At 46.2% G+C, this 23,162-nt stretch overlaps 2 protein-coding genes across 2 annotated transcripts in view; both read left to right on the top strand.

Moving 5' to 3' along the window:
* Positions 1 to 23,162, top strand: part of LOC126538502 (lysoplasmalogenase TMEM86A) — a 79,023-nt gene that overhangs the window by 43,119 nt on the left and 12,742 nt on the right. The window contains exon 2 of the mRNA XM_050185359.3: positions 20,113 to 20,506. Within this exon, the coding sequence (XP_050041316.1) occupies positions 20,113 to 20,506 (394 nt within the window). The remainder of the gene's footprint in view (positions 1 to 20,112; positions 20,507 to 23,162) is intronic.
* LOC140217065 (uncharacterized) lies at positions 2,605 to 9,489 on the top strand. Its single transcript, XM_072287485.1, has 3 exons — positions 2,605 to 2,728; positions 6,118 to 6,311; positions 6,568 to 9,489. The coding sequence occupies exons 1-3, from the start codon at positions 2,605 to 2,607 to the stop codon at positions 8,923 to 8,925; spliced, it is 2,676 nt and encodes an 891-aa protein (XP_072143586.1). The 3' UTR covers positions 8,926 to 9,489.

Genomic DNA, 23,162 nt, shown 5'->3' with positions numbered 1-23,162 from the left:
ACATCCACTGCTCCGCGGCTCTCTTATTGCCGTGTTAATAGAGAGTTTTAGAATAGGGGCCCCAAACGTTTTGGGGCCCCAAAGAAATAGCGTCGAAGCCACTGCGCATGCGCGAGACGCAAACTGCGTTTGGGTTTTGCATTGGGAACGCTATTTCACCGATTTAGCGGGAGCTCAAATAGCGTTCCCAAAAGCTTTGCGTCAACAAACATGGCGGCACCCATCGAAGCGACGGCTCTAACCTAGCACCAAACCGGGTTCGATTCGCGGTAACGCGTGAAGTTCGCAAGCTAGGAGACGTGACTGCGGTTATCGCTTTCCCTCAACTAGCGTGTGTTATGAAGATTGACTCATTAGACGCCGCTGATTTTGAATTCGATTGTGGATTTGATGGCTCGTAGGCCTAACAGGGCTAAGCTTGGCTGGTGAAGGCACGTAAAGTTGGTTTTGTTGCTCAAAACTAAGCACAACTAATTGTTTGCTGCTTGAAGAATAACCTCTAAATTGTAATTAAACGCGAATACACGCAAGTCAAATTTACTATTCATATCATAAAATGGTATATTTTATTTAATTATTTCTAATAGCTTTTCTTTGACGCCGTAGTGGCGCTGTCAGCGCAAGACGCTATCCGCAAACGTAAAACCTTATTCTAAAGTTCTTCACTCCTGTGTGCCCCAACGCTAACACCCGCAAAGCTCTTTGGGGCCCCAAAATGTTGGGGCCCCTATTCTAAAACTCTCTAATGACGCTCGTAACTGCGTGTGGATTGCTGTAAGTGATGTAGGAAACTGCTCTCTCCATCATAGCAACTAATTTGGGAATACTATTACGTGCCATTTTCATCTGTCTAGATCAAACAATAGAAGGTATAACTCATATTTTTTGTCATACTTTATCTAAAATAGCCGAAGCGGTGCCGGCCATTGTCGCATACGTGTCGCGGGAAGTCGCATTCTCATTTAGAGGAATCGCAGATCAATCCTTTGGTAACATTGACAGGCTGATGTAAAATTCCAGCAATAGAGAAGGCCATACCGAATTTCGAAGTGAGAAGCTTGATGGTGCAAAGCTCGAGAAGCTGGAGGAAGAGTCGACCGGTTTGAAAGGAAGCGAATAAGAGCGTTAATCCAGGCATTCTTGCGTGGCTGTGAAGCCACGTCGCTGTCCACTGGGAACGAAAGTACTTCGTAAACGGCAGGCAGGCAGCGCTTTCGGTTGACACGGGGAAGGGGAAAGCATGTCAGCATCAATGTGGCAGTGGCCAGACCTGTAGACAAGCCACATGTCGAAGTCTTGCAATCGCAAAGCCTGCAGCGAGCTAATCGACCTGAGAGATCGTTTAACACTGGTAGGCCGTGTCGAATGGGCAGCTATTGAGGTAGGGTCTAAATTTACCGATTGCCCAGATGATGGCCAAACATTCCGTCTCTGTAACAGAATAATTCGTCTCTGCATTGGTGAGGGTGCAGCTCGTGTATGCAACGACGCTCTCGTCGAAGCCAGATTTGCGCTGCGCAAGCACAGCGCCTAGTCCAACACCGCTGGCGTCATTGTGTACTTCAGTCGGAGCGCCCAGGTTGTGACGCAGTATCGGCGGCGAGGTTAGTAGACAATGCAACTCTTGGAAGACATCATCACAAGTGAGCGACGAGGCGTAATTGTGGAAGTCGCTCCGTAGAAGCCGATTCAAGGGAGTGATAACGAATGCAAAATTCAGAATAAAGCGGCGAAAGTAGGAACAGAGGCCAAGGAAGCTGCGCAGGTCTTTTACGGAGGAAGGTTTCGGAAAATCAGCAACTGCACAGAACTTGGCGGCGTCAGGAAGAATGCCGTCTTTAGATACTACATGGCCAAGGATGGTGAGCTGACTTGCTCCAAAGTGGCATTTCTTCAGGTTGAGCTGAAGGCCGGTGTCAGTTAAGCACTGTAACACTTCCTCTAGCCTACAGGGATGGGTGGGAAAGTCAGGCGAAAGGATAACCACATCATCTAAGTAGCAGAGACATGTTCCATTTGAGACCACGCAAAAGGTTGTTCATCATATGCTAAAACATTGCGGATGCATTGTAAAGCTCGAAAGGCATGACACAAAATTCATATAGGCCATCTGGTGTTACAAAGGCCGTTTTAAGCTGGTCTTCTGGTGCCATGGGGCCTTGCCAATAGCCACTGCATAAGTCGATAGAACAGAACTCCACGCCTTGGAGGCAGTGAAGGGCATCATCGATTCTCGGTAGAGGCTAAACATCTTTATGAGTTATTTACGGTAATCGACACAGAATCGAATCGATCCATCGTTCTTCTTAACAAGAACACTTGGAGATGTGCAGGGGCTATCCGAAGGCTGAATGATGCCGCGCTTGAACATGTCAGCGACTTTGTCGTCAATAACACGGCGCTATGTAGCAGATACACATTGTGGTCTTTGCCGCAGTGGCGCACTGGTACCCACATTGATGCGATGACAAAAAGTTGACGTGCAGCCCAAGGGAACACACTGGCAGTCGAAAGAAGAACGGAACTTGTCGAGAAGGCGTAGAAGCTGTGCGCGTTGAGAAACAGTCAACGTCTTGGCGATGGAGCTGTCTAGGACATCGGGCGATGTCGGCTCTTGCTACAGGCCACTCCTGCAACCTCACGAGCGGCAGTGGAACCAGTTGGTATGTCAATGATGGCAGCATGGTGGACACACTGCGCGCGGCCAATGCACTCCCCAGGAAGCAAAGTGAGGGGACATGAGAATTGGTTGGAAACGAACAGCTCTGCTGGTGCCGGCATGAACTTCTAAAAGAGTGAATGGCAGTGGGGAACATTTGCGATGAACGAAAATGGCAGATGGCATAAAAAATGTGCTTGCATCAGCATCAATGTTGCATGACACCGTGGCAAGGGCAGATGAGTGTGGCGGAATTGTAACGTATTCGGCAACAAATACGTTACCATTTAGCTTCACGAGCGTCAAGAAGCGGGGCATCGCGAAGCGTTTTAATTTCTACTTCAGCACGAGAACAGTCGACAACGCCCTTATTAGCGGAAAGTCCCAGCCCAAGATAAGATTGTGGGAACAAGAAAACAGCACCAAAAAATTCTACAATGTAGAGGAGGCCATTAATCACAACACGAGCACTACACGTAGCCACAGGCTTAATGTGGTCTGCGCTGGCAGTACAAAGTGATACGTTTAACAGTGGTGTTGCAAACTTTTCGAGCAGCAAACGGCAAAGTTTGGCAGTAATAACTGAAACTGCATCACCAGTGTCAATGAGGGCAAGTGCCGTGACACCGTCCACATATATGTCAATAACATCATTCGGAGAAGGGAGAGGCCTTGGTCTTTTCGTGGGTGACGCAGCTCCTGCCTATGGAACTGCAGTGATTAGTTTTCATGTTCCGGCGTAGAGGGACGACAACGCATCGGCGAAAACGAGCGGTGTCGAGGCGATGGTGAATGGCGGTTAAGAAGAGGGTGGTGGTCCGAGTATGAAGACATCTGACCGGGGTTCTGAGATGCAGAGGACGACGGGCAAGGTGAAACATATGGAGCAGGGTCGAAGCTATGGCGATAGCATGGTGTGCGGCGCCAGCAAAATCATGCGACCTGACTAGGTTGACCACATGCAGAACAAATTGGCTGGTTGTCGGGAGTGCGCCATCGTCCACCGCTGTGTGGGTGTCTCAGCTGAACGAAGCGAGGAGCTGGATACAGTGGCATGGCTGATGGAAATGTTCTGTTCTGGCCGCGTGTGAGCCTTGGCATAGCGGAGTGTTGCGTCGGCACTGGCGGAGTCTTGCGGGTAAAAGGAGCCGCACAAACTTGCTCCTGTATGACTTGGCAAAGGTTGGCAGGCAAAGGTGAGGGTGGTTGCCCGGCAGAGGACAGCAACGAAAGCTGACGAGCGACCTCAGCACACACGAACTCCTTTAGCTGGCAAAGCAGTGCGTCAATGTCAGGAGCGGTGGCCATGCTCGAGAGGGTTTCGTCAGACATAGGTGGGCGCCGTGTGAGAAGACGCTGTTGGCGGAGCTCGTCGAAGCTCTGGCAAAGCTCAATGACCTGAGAAGCAGTGCCAGGCTGTTTTTACAGCAGTATGTGAAAGATTTATCATCAGAAATGCCCTTCGGGATGTGGTGGACGTTGTCCGCCTTCGCCATCGTTGGGTTGACACGCTGGCAGAGGTCAATGGAGTCCTATATAGCTGGTGAACATTTCACCAGTTTGCTGGGACCGGCTTCGAAGGTGTTGTTCAGCGCGAACATTGCGCACGCCAAGGCGGCTGAAAACTTCTGTGGTGCGGGTTTTGAAGCTGGTCCACGTCAGGAGATCAGCTTCATGATTTTTAAACCACAGCTTGGTGACACTGGTGCAATTTATTGGTGGTGCTCGCTCTTACAATTCCAGCCAATCTTCAACGTCTATCTCATCGGTGGCGCTGAAGATGTCAGGATGGCGCTGACACTGGGCGCCGGCACATATGATGGCTGGCGAAACTGGTGAGGATGTCTGATTGGCGTCGTCAGGCATGATGGATGGCAGAGTCCAGTTGCGTAATTTCAGTGTAGTCAGAACTCGCAGCAGCCCCCATTAAAATCTAAAGCGAGCAAAGGACAGGACACGAGAGCAGCAGGAAGTGTTGGCAGCGTTTTTTCAAACCAGAGCAGCCCAGGCAATCTGTAGCTCGCGCCTGGCGATGTTGCCGCAGTGCCGAACATTCCTCTTCACTACATAAGGAATAATTTAGTCAAGACCGTATCACCTGGCGTGAGCAGCTGAAGTGATTGAATATTGCTACGGAACAGTATATGCGATCACGAAGAGGCGAGCAGTGTGAAGACGACGACGACGATTAGAGGCTAGCGCGGGCTGTTGCCTCTTGGCCCAAATGCGGCATATTTCCCTGTAAATATACTTGTATATAGCTTTTCGTCTGCGTCTTCCTACGTAACAATATTGTAGCAACATAACCTGCATATACGGTATGGATATGCGTATAGCATACATATGCCTAAATATATGCGGAGCCCCACGGCGACGAGGATGGTGAAAATTCTCTTGGAGTGTCCACATAATTGCTGTCATAATAAAATGTGGGCCAATCCTGAAGATAGTCTGACGCTCCTCCTCTCACGTGAGGAGTTGCCCGATAAAGTGCTGCGTGTCGTGACGCAGCCTCATTTTCACTCCCAACTTGCTCACGAAGACTGTTTTCGATCGACTCAATTCAACTAGAGGCAGAATTGCCTTCCAATGTTTTTCGTTCTCCTAGCAGTCAAAACCGAAATCGAATAATGGAATTAGCGTTCCCATGTACCTTATTGAGATATTTTTGCGTCTTGCATGTAACGGTATGGATATATGCTGGTCGCACTCGTCAGGACCCTCGAAATACATTAATGCCCTGCCACTCAAGGCAGAGTGATATGTCCTGCAGTAGCGCATCTTTTGTCTCTCTGTGTTGTTTTCACTTGAGCACCTTTCGCAAAAATGGTATTTCGACTCTGCCCCCAGCACTTGCAATAATTCTTTTCACTTCAACAATGCATATGATGAAAATGAGTTTGTTTCCTGTGCTGCTGTTTCGTGTGTATGAAAACTGAAAACAATGATGGGTCGAGTGGTGAGTTGGTCGAGTGGAACAAGCACAGCGTGGACACAGAGGCACCACCTCATGGCAAAGTCTACTATTTTTTCGGCAACGCAATAAAAGAAAATTGGGCTGTCGCGCCGCCACCGCATGTTGGTGCACATTTTGGAGTGACGGTTTAACTGTGGGAGGCACTCTGACATAGGCGATGTACTCTTCCTCTGTTGTTCATTGTGCATTTAAAATATGATGGAGGTTATTTCAGTAGCTCCCACTGTATTTCCACACAACATGCTCTTGTCAAAGTGTGCAAATATTTGGCAAAATTTCACGTTCTCTTGACGATTAACATGAGTCGAATGGTGGGTGTAGTATAGTGTCGCCCCCTGTCAGATCTCTGTGTCATCGCACATGTATGTTTTGTAATTGCTTAGCTAGATGGCGCACCCCCCTTCTGTCATGTGACAAGCTTGGACCAATCGGGAGGTGCCATCTAGCAGGTGAAGCCTTTATAAGCAATAAACAGCCGCAGGTCGGCGGAGTCTTCGTTCCGGTTTTCAGCGGGAGCAGTTAGCTCCGTGTCCCCTTCACTGCGCCGGCGCTAGCCGCGCGTTCGCCCGTCGGGGCCCCCCGCTTGCCTGCCGCTGCCGACACAACATCTTTTGGCGACGAGGATGGGATTCCCGCAGCGGTTCCGACCGAAGCCCCGGGACACCAACGAGCTTCGTAAGTGAAGCGACCCTTCCCGTGTCCGCACGGCAGGCAAACGCCGCCGACGCACTCGGCGTCGCGAGGCTTCCGAGCCTAGGCCTTCTCGTCCCCTTTGTTCTTCCTTGCCCATTCCTGCGGCGAGCTCCGGCTTGCCTCCTGCACTGTCTCCTGCACGCTACCAGGCATGGCTTTTACGGCGAACCTTCCCGTTTTTCTTGAAGTGCCCGGCCCACCGTTAATCCCTTGGTATCGCTGGAAAAAAATTTTTCAGGCCCACCTCGAAGCGGCCGGCGGTGGCGACTGGACGGACGCGCGACGAGCGTCCGCGCTCGTCAGCGCTCTCGGGCGTGAGGGACAACGGAAGTACTTCGCAGACGAGGAGCAGGAAGCAGCAAGGCAGTTAACCGGCGCAGCGTCACCGTCAAGTGAAGCAGCAAGGCAGTCGACCGGCGCAGCGTCAACGTCAAGTGATGCGGTCCCGCCAGCGTCAGAGTTTCCGAGACTCTTGGAGCGGCTTGACCGGCTGTTCGCCGAGTCAACAAATGTCCTGGCGGAAAGGCACGAATTCACCAGTCGAAAGCAGTTCGACGGAGAAGGATTCCTGGAATTCGTGACCGCATTGAAGGAGAAGGCGGTACAATGCAACTTCGGCACAACCTATGGCGAGCGCGTCCGAGACCAAATCATACATGGGGTAGCGAACGTCAGCGTTCGCGAAAAGTTGCTGGCTCACGGCGAAACCCTGACCTTGGACAAGGCAGAGGAAATTGGACGCTCGTTAGAAGCCCTACATCGAGCGAACCGCGCGTTCGGCTCGGAGGAAATACAAAGAATTGAGGCAGCTCAACTTGGCGCTCCATCGACGAGCCAAGATGGCCGACGTAGTCCGGGAGGCCATGACGATGGCCGACTTCTTCTGGGAAGCCGCCAAGATGGCCGACGTAGTGCAGGAGGCCATGAAGATGACAGACTTCTTCCGAGGAGCCGCCAAGATGGCCGCCGTCTTCCAAGAAGCCGCCCAGATGATCGACATTTTCCGCGAGGCTCCTCCGGGACCCGCAATGAAGCACAGGATGCGAAGGACCCTAATTTCGAGCATAGTTCATGCGACCGGTGTGGCAGTACGAAGCATGTTGCAACGTACAGGAATTGCCCCGCAAGGAACCGGCGGTGCAACGCCTGCCACACGTTGGGTCATTTTGCATCAGTATGCCGAAAAACCCGTACTGTCCAGCACGTCTCTTCCGCAGAGACGCGGTCTTCGTCAACTTCCGCAGGACAGCCGTCCGCGTCTGTCTTGACGGTGAGCACCTTGGAAGCTAAAAGGGATTTACAAGTCCCGGTCGTAGTGAACGGCGTCTCCATGCGACTGCCGGTGGATACGGGAGCGTCTGTCTCATTGATGACGGCCGAAGATTTTGGAAAGCACTTTGGTCGACAGCACAGACTGTCACAAACAGTGGACTTGAAAAATTTCTCCAAGCAACGCATCGACATTCAAGGCCTGTTTCAAGCCACTGTCCAGTTTTTCCAAAGGTCATGCTCCGTCACGTTCCACGTAACGACTACAGGAACATCACTGCTGGGTTTAGACGCCATCCAACGCTTGGGCATACAGATCGACGGTACGTCGCTGGCATGTCGTCTACCATCGCTTCCTTCAGTACAGAGCCCCACAGGTGTGCCTCCGGGTTTTGATCACCTTTCCAGTGACGAGTTGGGCCTCGTCAACAACTTTGTGCACCGAATTCATCGGCAGCAAGATGCGAAACCAGTATCTTCAAAGTTGCGCCGACTACCCCTGGCTCTCCGTGACCAGGTCACACATGAATTGCGACGTCTCGAGGACTGCGACGTCATCGAGCGCGTCGAGGCTACTGAGTGGGTGTCTCCACTCGTGGTGGTGCGCAAGAAGGATGGAACCATGCGGCTCTGTGTAGATCTACGAGAACAGGACAGTCTTGTGTCTCAAGTGCAAGAAAGGGTCTTGCAGAAACAGTCGCAGACTAAACAGTACGTAGACAAACGTAGAGGTGCTCAGGCAACTCGTGTCAAGGTGGGAGACACCGTCAGAATCAGATTTAACAGGAAAGGAATTTTTAAGTACAGTAAACCTCGTAAAGTCAAGGCCCAGATAGGACCATCTATTTTTGTACTTAGTGATGGGCAAACGTGGCATGTGTCTAAGTTAACCGTAGTGAAGGATCCAGCAGGTAGTACATTGTGTACAAGTGGTAAAGATTTTTTGTACTCGTATTCAAACCTGGATAGTCATTCCGATGACTCGTCTGTAGTGTCATCGTCCTTTCATAGGCATCACTTAAGTAGTGCATCTGACTGTATTGCTTCAGAGGCTACACAGTCAGCAATCATTTCTGATTCCGTGGGGGAATCGGTAGCATCCCAGGACTTGTTGGGACTTCGAGAGGAGCTTCCTGGGCAACCCTCTCCAGCTTTGCGCGACAACCACATCCAATTGTCCAACCAGGGGGAGGGAAATAGTAGTGGGACGACTGGTTCTTTAAAGTCGACCGAAACGCGTCGCAACCCCCAAAGTTCTTCTGAGGTACGCATGCGTCCTCATCGTGTCAAAAAACGGCCTCCGTGGCTTGACGATTATGTTTCTTGAATGTAGAGCGTTTTGCAGTCTTCGAAATGCCACGGCTAGGGGCCTCGCTGTGACATTTGGGAGGCACTTCACATTTTTTCGTTCACACAGGTAAAATGTGTTCCTTGTTGCGGTGCATTGAGTTTTGTGCCGTGTTCCGTGTTGGACTTTGTTTGAGTGACTGCCCATATTTTGGTGCCCAAGACTGGTGCGCGTGTATGTGAACTTGGGCGGGGATGGATTGAATTTGTGGACTTAAGTGCGTGCTTTGTGTGCAACTGGTGCGCGTGTGTGAACATGGGGGGGGAATGAACTGAAATTGTTTTGGACTTAAGTGCGCGTCTTGTGTGCGCGTTTCAATGTATGCTCGCTTTGTTTCCAGGGGGGGATGATGTAGTATAGTGTCGCCCCCTGTCAGATCTCTGTGTCATCGCACATGTATGTTTTGTAATTGCTTAGCTAGATGGCGCACCCCCCTTCTGTCATGTGACAAGCTTGGACCAATCGGGAGGTGCCATCTAGCAGGTGAAGCCTTTATAAGCAATAAACAGCCGCAGGTCGGCGGAGTCTTCGTTCCGGTTTTCAGCGGGAGCAGTTAGCTCCGTGTCCCCTTCACTGCGCCGGCGCTAGCCGCGCGTTCGCCCGTCGGGGCCCCCCGCTTGCCTGCCGCTGCCGACACAACAGTGGGTTAAGAGTGAAAGGGGATCACTTGGGTGATATTGTGGATTCATTTCGAGTGGTCACTGCAAGTGTTTTATTCTCATTCCATTCTCGATTAGCTGCACTTAGTGCGATTCTCTTATTTCAAGCAACTCTCAGTCACCACGAGAGATCAGTCTGGTAATTACATTTGTGCTCATTTTCCAACCAGACTGAATTTCGTCCAGACAGCTAGCACGAACATTGTACATTTCGTTCACGGGGATTTCTCGCTCGTAGTGCACACAGCCGTGTTTGCAGTGCGCAAAGCTGTAAATCACGAAAGGCGGATATCATGTTGACTCTTCTGAAACTTCTCCAGAAAGGCATTAGCCTGTGGAACCAGAGGGCATGCACTGTGCCTCCTCTTCATTCCAGCTTTAGCAACCAAAAGCTGTGGAAGTTGCAGGCCAGCCGACTGTGGCCATGATATATTCGAACACCAATGTGTCGGGGAACAGGACGAATACATGTATAGTACGCAGGATGACATACACGTGGGCGTATTTAAATTATGGGGTTTTACGTGCCAAAACCACTTTCTGATTATGAGGCACGCCGTAGTGGAGGACTCCGGAAATTTCGACCACCTGGGGTTCTTTAACGTGCACCTAAATCTAAGTACACGGGTGTTTTCGCATTTCGCCCCCATCGAAACGCGGCCGCCGTGGCCGGGATTCGATCCCGCGACCTCGTGCTCAGCAGCCCAACACCATAGCCGCTGAGCAACCACGGCGGGTACGTGGGCGTATTTCTGTGTCCACTTGCACATGAGAAAAGGTTGGCAGATTGGTACGACTCCTCCCTGTCAGTACAGCCTTAATTAAGCTATTTCCACCTATGAGCATGCCACCTGGTCTAAATGTCAGTTATAGGACGGAGCGACAGGAAGGAACTAGTGACAGAAGTCTTACACGGTGGGGGAACAGTCAATGGTGACCATATGGTCAACGTGTGTATCAACTACTTCGTGCAGCAAGATTTTGACACTGGGCACGTGCATCCTACACAGCTCTTGATCCTCATAATGTAGATATGTTCTTTTTAGAAGCAACAGTAGAACATGAAGTTTGCACTGTTTTCTTGGACACACACACACACACCATGTATTTCAACGGGCGTTTTTCCATCCAAAATGCAAGTGGCTCGTGTAGTGGCTTTATATAAGAAAGGAGACAAAAAAAGACATCTCGAATTATAGACCAGTGTCGACACTGCCTGTATTTTCTAAAGGTTTCGAGAGAATAATCTATAATTGACTATATCCTTTCTGTAACAAGCACGTGATAACGAAATGCCAGTACGGATTTATAAAAAATCGATCAACAGAACTAGCTCTTCTGGTCCAGAAAGAATATATAGTGGAGAAATTTGAACAAAAACAATTTGTTCTTGGTGTTTTTGTTGATTTTACGCAAGCCTTTGATTACATAAATCATAAAATTTTATTTGACAGATTAAGTCACTGGCATTCGTGGGCTTCCCCAGATGCTATGAAAAGTTATCTTTCGGAAAGACGTCAGTTTGTGTCGAATGAAATCCAACAGAAAGTAAATAATCTCGGGAGTACCACAGGGTAGCATTCTTGGGCCTTTGATCTTTAATTTATATATAAATGACATAGTCTATATATTTTCAGAAGGTAAATTTATAATTTATGCTGACAACACTAGCATATTTGTTTCAGCTTCATCGGATGCCGATCTTTTTCATAAGAGTAATGCCATTTTAGAGGAATTAAGCACATGGGCAGCTAATAACCAATTAAAGATAAATACAAAAAAAACAACTAGGGCTGTGATGTTTCATTCTATAGTAGGCAGGTTTCAGTAGTAGGTAACCTAGTTTTTTGCACCGCAGAGATGGAACTAGTTAGCGCTCTATTAAAGTACTTGATGTGCATTTTTCAGAATCGTTGCAGTGGGATGAGCATATCAATGCGATATTACAAAAGTTAGGTGCGATAACGGGAGTTCTGAACCGAAACCGCTACTTAATTCCGAAGTCAATAAAATTGTTGATCTATAATGCCCTCTTTGCTTCGTATCTAAACTATTGTCATTTGGTCGGGGGAACTACTACACAGTCGAATTTCTCACAGCTATTAGTAATGCAAAAACGAGTTTTGAGAATAATTGTGAATGTGCCACTCCGGCATTCTACTGTGGAGCTCTTTAAAAAATGAAATAATTAGAGCACAAGACACATATGAGTACAAATTATTGCGTGAATATCGCCCTATGACTGTCATAATTCTCTCTTCATGGGTTTAGTAAATTTCCATCCGAAGGAAGTATCATATAACACCAGAACAACAGATATATGGAATGTTCCATATTGTTGCACTGGCTATGGTCGGCAAATGCTTCAAAACAAGCTTCCACATCTATTAAATGAGTTTCATTTTAAAAAATCGATATTCGCGAAGTAAAATTATCTGACTTGTACACATTCTTTCTAGCCTAACATTGACCTCTAGAGCTGTTTATGATTTGTATTTAATTGTTTTAATGCAGCTATTACTATGCGTACGTTGTTATGAAATGTTGTGCTAGCATTCGACACTGAGGTAAAGTGATGTAAACGCAGGATGCCCTACGCAGGACAGTAACTAATGATGTATTTAATTTTATGGTTTTGTCAAAGTGTATGACAATGTTGTGTTTAATATGATGGTTTTGTGAAAGTGTACGACCACGTGAACAAAATGTGTGTGCCTCTGCTGTTGTCTTTGCCAGTATGGAGGCGAAGGACTCCCTCAAGCCATCCTTAAATGGCTTTTCCCTTCGCCTCCCATCACATCTATATGTGATAAACCAATAAAGAATCAATCAATCAATCAATTAATCAATCAATCAATCAATCAATCAATCAATCAACTTGAAGAAAGCCTATTGCTTATTGTTTCCAGTAGAGTGGAGTAACCACCAGTATTCTTTTCGTTACTGAGGTTTAATCAAGTAATTGTAATTAAATATCTAACTCGAGACGTACTGTCATAAATATCAAAGTGTCAACAAGGCATTTGTAGGCACAGCCAAGGGACATCTAACTGCGGTATTTTCAGCGACATACTAATTGCGTACAAATTTTTTCCGTTTGATAAATACACTAAGCGAAATATGAAAAATACCATGTGACTGCCCTCCCACCCGCATCATAAGGCAGCACCCTCGAACAGGCTCTCTCCGAGTTAGCCAGAACGAAATAAAGGAAATAAAGAAAAACGTCGTGATCAAGCTAGTGCCTTATCTGTCGTGCCTCGGCCGAAGTAACATGTCGCGTTTGGTGTTAGTTGGAAACAAGCTGTGATAGCTGTTGTCTTAGCTTAGGTAACGTGCACGGATGGTTCCTTTTTTTTTTGCCACAGAACCTATCATCACAAAAGTGAATTGACAGCGTCAGTGCAAATGTGTAAAGGTGTCTTTTGTGTCGTCCCAGTCCCAATAATCTTTGCGATGTTGGCAAAGATGATCCTTGCCTTGGGAACTGCAAATAGCAACAAAGGAAGGCCGCAAATATATATCAGTCATGGAAGTGTGGCAGTAGACCAAACACATCGACGATCATCAGAAATTATGAAAACCTGAGACAAATGAGTAGCTTCCAGATACAGTGGCGGATGACTCCATCTTTGAGTCCTAGCCTACGCAAGAATGTTCTAGCATTTATGGTCTCAAACCCTCATGCTAGCGTGCGGGATGTGGCCGCCCAGGTACCAATTTCCAAGTCATAAGTTTGGAGGATTCTAAATGACTTGGGTCTTTCACCCGTTCCACCTTAACCTGCACCAATGCTTGGATGACAGGGACCTGCAGAATGTCTAGATTTCCTGAATTGGGTACTCACAAAAGCCGATGAGCCACCGTACTTCTTCAGCAACATCATGTGAACAGATGGAGTCAGTTTTTGCAGAAACACTCAGGTAAACTTGAATAATGCACACTATTGGAGTGACTCCAACCCATACTGGGTAAAGTGCACACAGCACCAGTACGTGTGGTCGTTCACTGTGTGGTGCGGAATTTGCGCTGATGCTATAATTGGTCTCATCTTCGTCGCACACTGACTGGACAGCGTTACATGAACGAAATCCTTGAAGGAGTTGCTGATAAGTTTTTTAGTGAAGTCCCGCTGTCACGTCTTCCACTTCTCTGGCATCAGCAAGATGGAGCTCCAGCACACAGCAGCAGCTGAGCATGAAACTGGCTGGATGCAACTTTTCATGCATGATAGATTGGAAGGCACGGGACTGTAAATTGGCCAGCTAGGACACCTCACCTCTCTCCGCTTGATTTCTTTCTTTGGGGTTATGGGAAAGATTGTGTTTACATGATTGAGACGATGACGTCAGATGAGCTCAAGGCAAGGATGATTGATGTCTGCTGTTGAATTCCAGCGTCGGTCATCAAAAATGCCACTGAAGATATGATAAAGTGGACTCAGTACTGCCTAGCTGCAGAAGGACACCTATTCGAACACGCCCTCTAGGCAGCAGCTGGTGTTCAGCGGCGCTTACGAATTCACAGATAAGGGCCAGTGAAATCATGTTTTCTTTTTCTGTTGTTTTTTGTACAGACGTCCCGATTCCCAATTTGTATCATTTAGAAGTGGTACATTTACTTTCTTGAACACATCGGTTTTGCCTTTTCTCTAAATGTGGGATCTATTGCTGGTCTGTTTACTTCGCTTTTATTTTTTGCCACGAACCTACTTTTGCAGCGCATATACACTTTCATGAAAAATAAAACCATCACTTTAATTTGGCTTTGATCCGAAGCAAGTTCCTGGCGTGAAATATAGCTCCACGCACACTCTTTCGATGCGATGCGAGCAGAGCCGGGATTTGGAACATTCCAGGCCTACTGCATTGTTTTTGCGCTTCGTGTGCGGTCAGAGCAGCGCTTCGGCACAGTTATCAAGGGACTTTTGTTATCAGTGTGATCAGTCGGCCTTGAGAGATGGAGAATAAGTGTGACATAAAAACGAGAGGAAGGAATAGCTGCAAAGCAGTGGCGTAGTAACGAGGGGAGTAGAGGCTGGGTGGCCGTAGGTGCGAGGTGCCGGTTGGGGGGGGTCATATATGTCTGAAGACTCCCCTCTTTTCGCCAGCTTGACTGGACATAAATGGTAAACAATGCTCCGGTAACCAGCAGCCCGAGCTCATGTACCCGATGTACCAGATAAGTAGTGCTGCAGAATTGTCGGCTGCAGCTTTATTAACATCTCACGTAATAATTGAACGAATCTGTGGGCTGAAAATTTGATTTGCTAAGGTAAAGAATGCTCCGGTAACCAGCAGCCCAAGCTCATGTACCCGATGTACCAGATGTGTACTGCCGCAGAATTGTCGGCTGCAGCTTTATTAACATCTCGCATAATAATCAAGCGAATGTGTGGGCTAAAAAATTTAGTTCGCTAAGGTAAAGAATGCTTCGGTAAGCAGCAGCCCGGGCTCATGTACCCAGTGTATCAGATGTGTAGTGCCACAGAATTGTCGGTTGCAGGTTTATTAACATCTCACGTAATAATTGAAAGAATGTGTGGGCTAAAAATTTGATTCACTAAGGTAAAGAATGCTTCGGTAAGCAGCAGCCCGGGCTCATGTACCCGATGTACCAGATGTGTAGTGCCGCAGAATTGTCGGCTGCAGCTTTATTAACATCTCACGTTATGATTGAACGAATGTGTGGGCTAAAAATTTGATTCGCTAAGGTAAAGAATGCTCCGGTAACCAGCAGCCCAGGCTCATGTACCCGATGTACCAGATGTGTACTGCCGCAGAGTTGTCGGTTTCAGGTTTATTAACATCTCACGTAATAATTGAGCGAATGTGTGGGCTAAAAAACTTAATTAGCTAAGGTAAAGAATGCTTCGGTAAGCAGCAGCCCGGGCTCATGTACCCAATGTATCAGACGTGTAGTGCCACAGAATTGTCAGCTGCAGCTTTATTAACATCTCACGTGGTATTCAAGGCGACTGTGCTAGTGCTGAGACATCAACACCCCCCGCCCCTCCGGAAATTTTTCTCGGATATCCTCGCCTTACTGACTACATCCAGGGGGGGGGGGGGGGGGTGAGGTGACTGAAGACCTATGGGCCCCGGGCGCGAGACGGCCTAGCTACGCCACTGCTGTGAATCCACAAAACCTGCTGTTGGTGCTCCTTCTGTACTATTATCGAGGTGATGTGGTTTCGCTTCGTGTTTGTGACTGGCAAAGCAATTGCTTTCAATCAGCTTACTTGAGAGTGCTGCTTTATGACGCGGGTGGGAGCGCAGTCACATGGTATTTTTCATATTTCATGCTGTTTCTTTACCAGCCGGAAAAGATTAGTACGCAATTAATACATTGCTGAAAATACCGCAGTTAGATGTCATTTGGGGGTACCTACAAATGCCTCATTGACATTTTGATAATTAGGAAAGTGCTTTTCCAGTCAGACAATTAATTGCAATTTTCTTATTAAATCTTAGTTACTAAAGAATTACTGCCGGCTACTCCATTGTGCTGGAAAGAGTATGCACTAGGATTTCTTTGAGCAACGCAATCACTCCTTTCTTTAAAAAAAAATCTTGATGCATGATATTTGCGGAACACTGTATAATACACTCAGTAACTGAAATGAGGCCAAGCGGGATTCATTCAAAATCAGAATCAATAGCAGTCATGCGCAGCAGCGCTTATACTCGGACTAAAAAAAAAAAAGGAAGACTGAAGAAATGAGGCTGCAGTTTCTCCGGAAAGGCGAAGCAGTAATAGTGATAGCGAAGTATAAGACAATTACACGAAGGAAGATTTCACTACTGCGAGACGCTTGAGGGGACTTAGGCTGTGAAATTTAACTGTCTCCTACTATGAAGTCCTGTAAATACTCATATGATGCTGTCACTTCAGTTAACAATTCTTGGAGCTCACACGAAGTTTCTTCAAGTGCAACTGTTATTAAAGGTTATATACAGGGTGTTTCAGCAAACACTTAAAAAAATTCTTAAAAGTTGCCTGTGGCAGATAGCTCAATTCTAGTTCATGCGGTGGTCTGTTCGAAGCGGTGGACACTACTTGCACAATAAATTGGAATGTGTTATCGACTAATTAACAAAAATTCGCCATTTATCTTTTAACTCATTATCTTATGGCCCATATTGCAATTAACACATTATAGCCATGGAGTTCACAAGGCGGATCGACTTGGAACGAATTCTTAGGATGACACCAGTTTCGAGATAATAATTCCAGAACATTGTGGAGAAATACATTGGCATTTCAGTTACTTTTGTGCTTGAATGCATAAAACAATGTTTTGTTAACTGGAACGGCAGTGCATTTCTCCTCAAAGTTGGGGAATTAATATTTCATCCTGAGATTTCGTTACAAGTGGATCCACCTTGCGAAACTCCATTGCTATAAATTGTAAATTGCAATATAGGACATCAAATAATTAATTTAAAATGTAATTCATTTTTGTTAAGTGGTCGATTATGCATTTCAATTTTTTGTGCAAGTAATGTCCATCTGTTCGAGTAAATCAGCTCATGAACTAAAATTGTGCTGTCTGCTACAGGCAACCATATAAAATTTTTTTGAAGTGTTTGCTGAAACACCCAGTGGTATACACAGGGTGACTTTTTTTAGCTGCGCCAAACTTTTTAATGATTGCCTATGGTGGGTAGCACAATCCTAACTTATCTAAATTGCTTGATGAGGCGGCCATTACCTCTACGAGAAATCAAAATGTTTAATAGAATAATTAATGCAATTGTGCAAATTAACATTTAGTTAATTACTTTGCTTAATTACCAGTTGCCTTTTTAAGAGACTGTTGTTTTGTTCATTGAAGCACAAAAGTAACTGGAACACCAAATGCATTTTGACGGACACTGAAAATTAATACCTCGGAACTGGTGCTGTCCAGAGAATTTGTTCCGAGTGGATACGCCGTGAGCACTCAGCGGCTATAGGTAATTCGTAGATTGAAATATCTGGCATAAAGTGATTAATTAAAAAGTGAAATAGCATAATTCTGATAATTATTCAATTGAACATTTTGGTTACTCGTAGAAGCAATGGTCGCCTCGTCGAGTAATCTAGATCAAGGGTTAGAATTGTGTTATCTGCCATGGGTAACCTTTAAAAAATTTGTTGCAGCTACAAAAAAATATTTATACAGGGTGTTTCACGCAACTTGTGCCAAGGATTAAAAGAAAGTGGTTAGCCGCAGCTGAATGAAACCGACAACATATGGTTTGCTGTCTTGTGGCGCTCGGTAGGGTGATTTGATATTCTTTTTAATTATTTAATTAACTAAGATGAATTATGCAGAATTTTTAATATTCACTTTAAGGCCAAGTGCGGTTCGTTGTGTGGTAGAGGGGGTTCAGAAACGACCGATCTAATTTTTGTAGCAACGTACATGCTGCGTGGTGATCTTTTTCGGCGAAATCCCACGAAATATGGAATAAAACCTCATGACTGCACTCATGCACTATTGCACTGCAGCGCTCTCAATCGTGGTTCAAGTGAAAGAACCGTGTGCGCAGACCGTGGCGATGTGAGTGGCCGCGGCTCTAGGAATCGGCTTCACAGTGCGTCAGCATCTTTGGCAGTGGCACACAGAAAGGAAGGGCCATCGTCCCTGATAAGCGATAGGCTCGACGCATGGTTGGCAGTGCTGCAATACGATAGCGCACAAGCACAGTCACAGGGTTTTATTTCATATTTCGCGGCCTTTCTCTAAAGGAACACTAAAGGCATATACTAAGTCAACATGGACTGTTTAAATACCATTCCAGAAACCTCGCAACGCTTGTTTCTTGCCAAGAGAAGACTCAGTTTACAAGAAAATTGCATCTTAAGGGTCCGAATACCTTTTTCGAAATTCTTATCTCCCACCACCCAACCGGGAGGGTGGTGACGTTGCGTATGCCATCACCACCCTTTGCTGCCGTTGGTGAGTAAAATGGTACCCATCAGATGGTGGCACCGAGCCAAGGCGGAGTGGCGGATTCGCTGCTGCAGCTGCTTCTTGGTCAATGGTGTAGACCATTTGGTCATCCCGTGACATCGCATGGAAGTTGAATTCTCTGCTACTAGCAATTTATGCGAGTTTTGGGAGTCAGCAAAACTAGTGCAGCATTGCACGATCGGGAAATTATTGAAACGTGAAAGCTTGGCAGCGCACAGTCGAGCGAGAACGAAACCTTTCGACCGCCCGCGTCGTTGTCAATGGAAATTTCAATGAGTTGTTTGTTCTAAACATGAAATGAAACTGGACAGGTAGAATTTTATTTCATCTTATAGTACAATATTAGGATGTTTTTTGCAATGAGTATAGTTGAGTACTAGTGACAGAATTTAGCTTGGGAGTGCTTTCGTCATCGGGCAAGTGCCTGAATGTCCCAGGGGAGTCACTAATCATGTCCTGCATATACCTAGTTTGCAATAATATTGACACCTTAGAGATCCTTGAGCATTAACCTATCACTTTAATTTGACTTAGTCTTTGCCTTTAGTGTCCCTTTATCTTGAGCATTAACCCATCACTTTAACTTGACTTAGTATTTGCCTTTAGTGTGCCTTTAAATGCGTAAAAAGGTCACCACGCAGCATGTACATTGGCACAAAAAATTGAATTGGTCGTTTCTGAACCCCCTCTACAACACAACGAAACACACTTCGTCCTAAAGTGAATATTAAAAAATTTTCATAATTCATCTTAATTAATTTGTTGTTTTTTTTCTGCTCCTTTTGCGACAATTTTTATTACGCCATCTCCGGGGGCCCTGCATAACCCATGTAGCGCAATGAGTGTCGACGGCAATGACAGCATTGAGGCAACATGCGTATCGACACAACATATTGCCACTGTCGAAACACGTCACGAGGCGCATATTGTAGTGGGACGTCTCTCTTGCACTTCCCTCTGAACGTGCTGCGCCACATAGCGGCACCACTGCAACGTCTGTTGCATGGCCTCCGAGATGCATGCATGCAGGTGCGTTCGAACGGTCAGAAACACGTCACCTCTGAGGTGTGTACCGCAGCCGAGATCTTCTCTTGTGCTTCCCTTTGGACACGCTGTGGCATGTAGTGGTGCTGTTGAAGAGCCCGAGAGTGACGTCCGAGATGCATGGCGCGCCGATACGTGTGAAAGCTAATTGTTTCCTCACTGGCCGCATACTCAGAGGTACATACCTAATGATCCAAGTTCGCGTGAAAGAAGTTCATGCGAGACGGACACATACTTAATGCAATCATGGTGCAGCTCGTAAAAGCATATTGGGCTGCTCTGCTTGAGGAACTTGTGTAACGTGGGATCAATTCTTCCTATCATGGGAGAAGGTTTCAAGGTTTTCTTTTTTATTGAAAGGCTCAGGGAAAACAGTTAGATACCGAAATGGTTACAGAACAAAAACCGCATGAAGTAGCCCATGAATGCTAATTACATTGAAATGCAGAACATATCTTTTACCAGATGCACTCAACTGACTGCAGTCACCATGCATTGCAGGTGAAATGTGTGGGTCCCAAGCTGGTGCCATTCCTGAAGACAGTTGCCCTTTACTTCGTGGTGGCCATTTCGTGGCAGCCATCATGGCTGGGCTGCCTGCTCAAGTGCCTTCCAGTCGCCTTCCTCATGGTGTTCGTTGTTCTGCATGGCATCTCACTGGGTGATGCACGCCACTGCTACTCACGCCGTGTGCTCTTTGGCCTTGGCCTCTCGTGCCTTGGCGACGCGCTGCTTGTCTGGCCGTGGGGGTTCCTCCCAGGAATGGGTGCCTTTGGTGCCGCACATCTCTTCTATATTGCGGCCTTTGGCACGCATCCACTCAACCCATGGGCCGGTGCTGTCTGCCTGGCCTGCGTTGCTGCTGCTGGTACTTTGCTGCTACCAAACCTTAATGGTAAGTACATCTGGCATGGGTTCATCGCATTCAAGCTCCTGGTGCCACCATCACTGTCAGCCTAACTCCACTGCAGGACAAACGAAGGGCGAGCTAGTAATCTATGTTGTAAACATTAGCATGTGCTAATGTGCAATAAACTTGCGCATTAATTGTGGTGATGCTATTTCCAACTATAAAATATATCTCAAGGTTGCAAATAAGCTGGAAGCATGTGCTGTCTATCTGTCTGCATTTCCTTAAGTTGTTTGTACAAGGATGAGCATATTTCGCTTAAAAAAATCCTGAAAAAGGTTTTGTGCTTACCACTGTATGGTTCTTGTTCAAATTTCACAGAATGATTTGGAGCCTACGTTGTTTACTGTAACACTTGGCACAGTTATTTGTCTTGTTTTGGTTTTCAATAGAAAAATGCAATGTTGCCTTCCTTTATAGGGATGAAAGATGCTGTGAAGGTGCCACTAGTATAAACTTGTGTTGCCACCTACCTGCAGCTGCAGGAAGCATTCGCTCAGGGAGGGTTGTCACATGTTACAGAGGAGCACACAGCACGTGGCAACGCTCCATGAATAGCTGCCTTCTGCAGCTGCCAGCAGGCGGTGACAAATTTATGCTAGCACCGTCTCGGCAGCAGCTTGCATTGCCATAAATAGAGCCAATTTTGTGTTTTCTTTTTTCAAAACCTGGCAAGTAACTGTGCCAAGTATTACATTGAACAACGTAGGCTCCAAAATGTGATCTTTCTGCGAAATTTAGAGAACAGTGCAGTGGTGACTAAGCACAAAATCACATAATATGCAAGTACCTGTATGCATCTATTTTGCACTAATGTTGACAACAGCGATGACAAGTGCAGCTTTTAACCCATTGGCTACCAAAGCCAGTGAATGGCCGGGTGCCACAGCAGGTGCTACATTGCCAAAGCCGGCGATTTGCCGGTGGGAGGTATGGGTCGGTTAAAAGGCTATTCACAGGTAACATGACTGGCAATATACACTTACTCTTTTAAAAATAGATAGATAGAACTATTTGTCCACTACAACAGCAGTTAGATTTAAAAAAAAATATTCAGGATGTAGTAATTACTGGGAAGTTCAGGAACACCCGTACACAACAGAAATAATCGGTACGGTGGGGGGGGGCCTTGTGGCATGCATATTATTTGATAGCCAATGGGTTAAAGCACTGTACAGTCAGCCTTTCCCATGAGTGTGAAGAGCAGTGTTTGCATGAGTCTATGTATGTGAAACCTCAATGCACTCTTCCAAAAGGGCATCAAGGCATGCTATCTCTGCGTGAGGCATGTCCCTAGCAAAAATACCAATGGAATTTTCAATTTATCCAACACACCAGCACCATGAGTTCTATCTCATTGGAGCTTGGTTTTATTTGAATGCTATTCGCACCAATCGGGCCCAATGAGGGACATCTACTTTTTGCCTATAGGACTAATAGAATTTGTATTAATACCAGTAGGTGGCAGCTATTTGTCACCTATATGACCAATTAATTTGTATTGACACCAATAGGGTCTTTTAGGTGACAGCTGCTATCACTTATAGACCTTTCCATTGGAGAGATAGAGCGCCTCCTCTGTAAAATGTTGTGCAGGAGTATGAAGCACATTTGCTGCCACCTCTGCAGTGCTTTTTGATTCAGGGAGAAACACAGATAACAATATTCCCAGATTGCCAAAATGCATTATGGCGACACCCAGAGATCTCATTTGAAAGATCTGAGGGCCAATTGACAATTATTCACACCAGTAGGGTCCGTAGGTGACAGCTAGTTTTTGCCAGTAAGAATGCTGCACCAATTGTGCCAATCTGCACCGACTGAAATTCGTTGCTCACCCCAAAAAGTATTTTCTACCTAAATTACGCCACTGTTGCACCATGACATACATTCGGTGGTGTGTAAGTTTGGAAGTTACCACGCAATACAATATAAGGTGCAGTGCTGCTGCATTCATTGGCCACATCTGTTCATGGCATTACAGCCAGCGAGATGCAAACAACACAAATAATGCAAAACAACACCATTCACCTGAGCAAAGTATGCACGTCAAGACCAAAACTATCATGCAGATAGATACCCTGGCTATATTGTTGAGGAGGAAATTAATTTTTATGCACCTCAATTTAAACATTATACAAAAATTTTCTTCTAAATCATGACATTTGCTATAAGTAAATATGCTTCTTGAATTGTTATCCTGGTTGGAAAAAATAGCTCCGTTTCGTGATTTGAGCGTATGTATTACTGCGTGTTGCATTTCAAGTTTTTCAGATCTATAAGTTCATGTGAATGGTTTATGCATACAACGTGCAAGAAAGTCCGTTACAAAATGTGCGAACAATGTGCATAAGTAGACCTGTATAAAATGGAAGTGTGTGTACCTGTATGTCCAATGTTAACAGAACCAAGTGCCTTGGTCAGAAGAAGCACGACCTCTAGGTCTTGCTAAAAACGAGAATATATTTTGAAAGATTTTATCAGACTAAAGTGATTTATTATTTCTCTTTAGCGTTCTTTTAAGTTTCAGTTGTGCGGTTTTACACAGAGCAGCCGGCAGCATGTGTCATTTTTAGTGTAGTAAGCTTGCCGCTGCTGATGTCGTGTGCAGTTCTGGATCACTTGTGTTGTTCCTAGTTTT

Source organism: Dermacentor andersoni, chromosome 4 (genome assembly GCF_023375885.2).
Source record: "Dermacentor andersoni chromosome 4, qqDerAnde1_hic_scaffold, whole genome shotgun sequence".
Classification (NCBI taxonomy): domain Eukaryota; kingdom Metazoa; phylum Arthropoda; class Arachnida; order Ixodida; family Ixodidae; genus Dermacentor; species Dermacentor andersoni.
The sequence above is the reverse complement of the archived record's forward strand: the minus strand, read 5'-3'. Positions and strand labels throughout refer to the sequence as shown.

Coding starts and splice junctions, on each gene's coding strand:
- LOC140217065 (XM_072287485.1), top strand. CDS start 2,605: ATGTCGGCTCTTGCTACAGGCCACTCCTGCAACCTCACGAGCGGCAGT. Junction 2,729..6,117: donor TGCACTCCCCAGGAAGCAAA/GTGAGGGGACAT, acceptor AAACAGCCGCAG/GTCGGCGGAGTCTTCGTTCC. Junction 6,312..6,567: donor CCGGGACACCAACGAGCTTC/GTAAGTGAAGCG, acceptor AAAATTTTTCAG/GCCCACCTCGAAGCGGCCGG.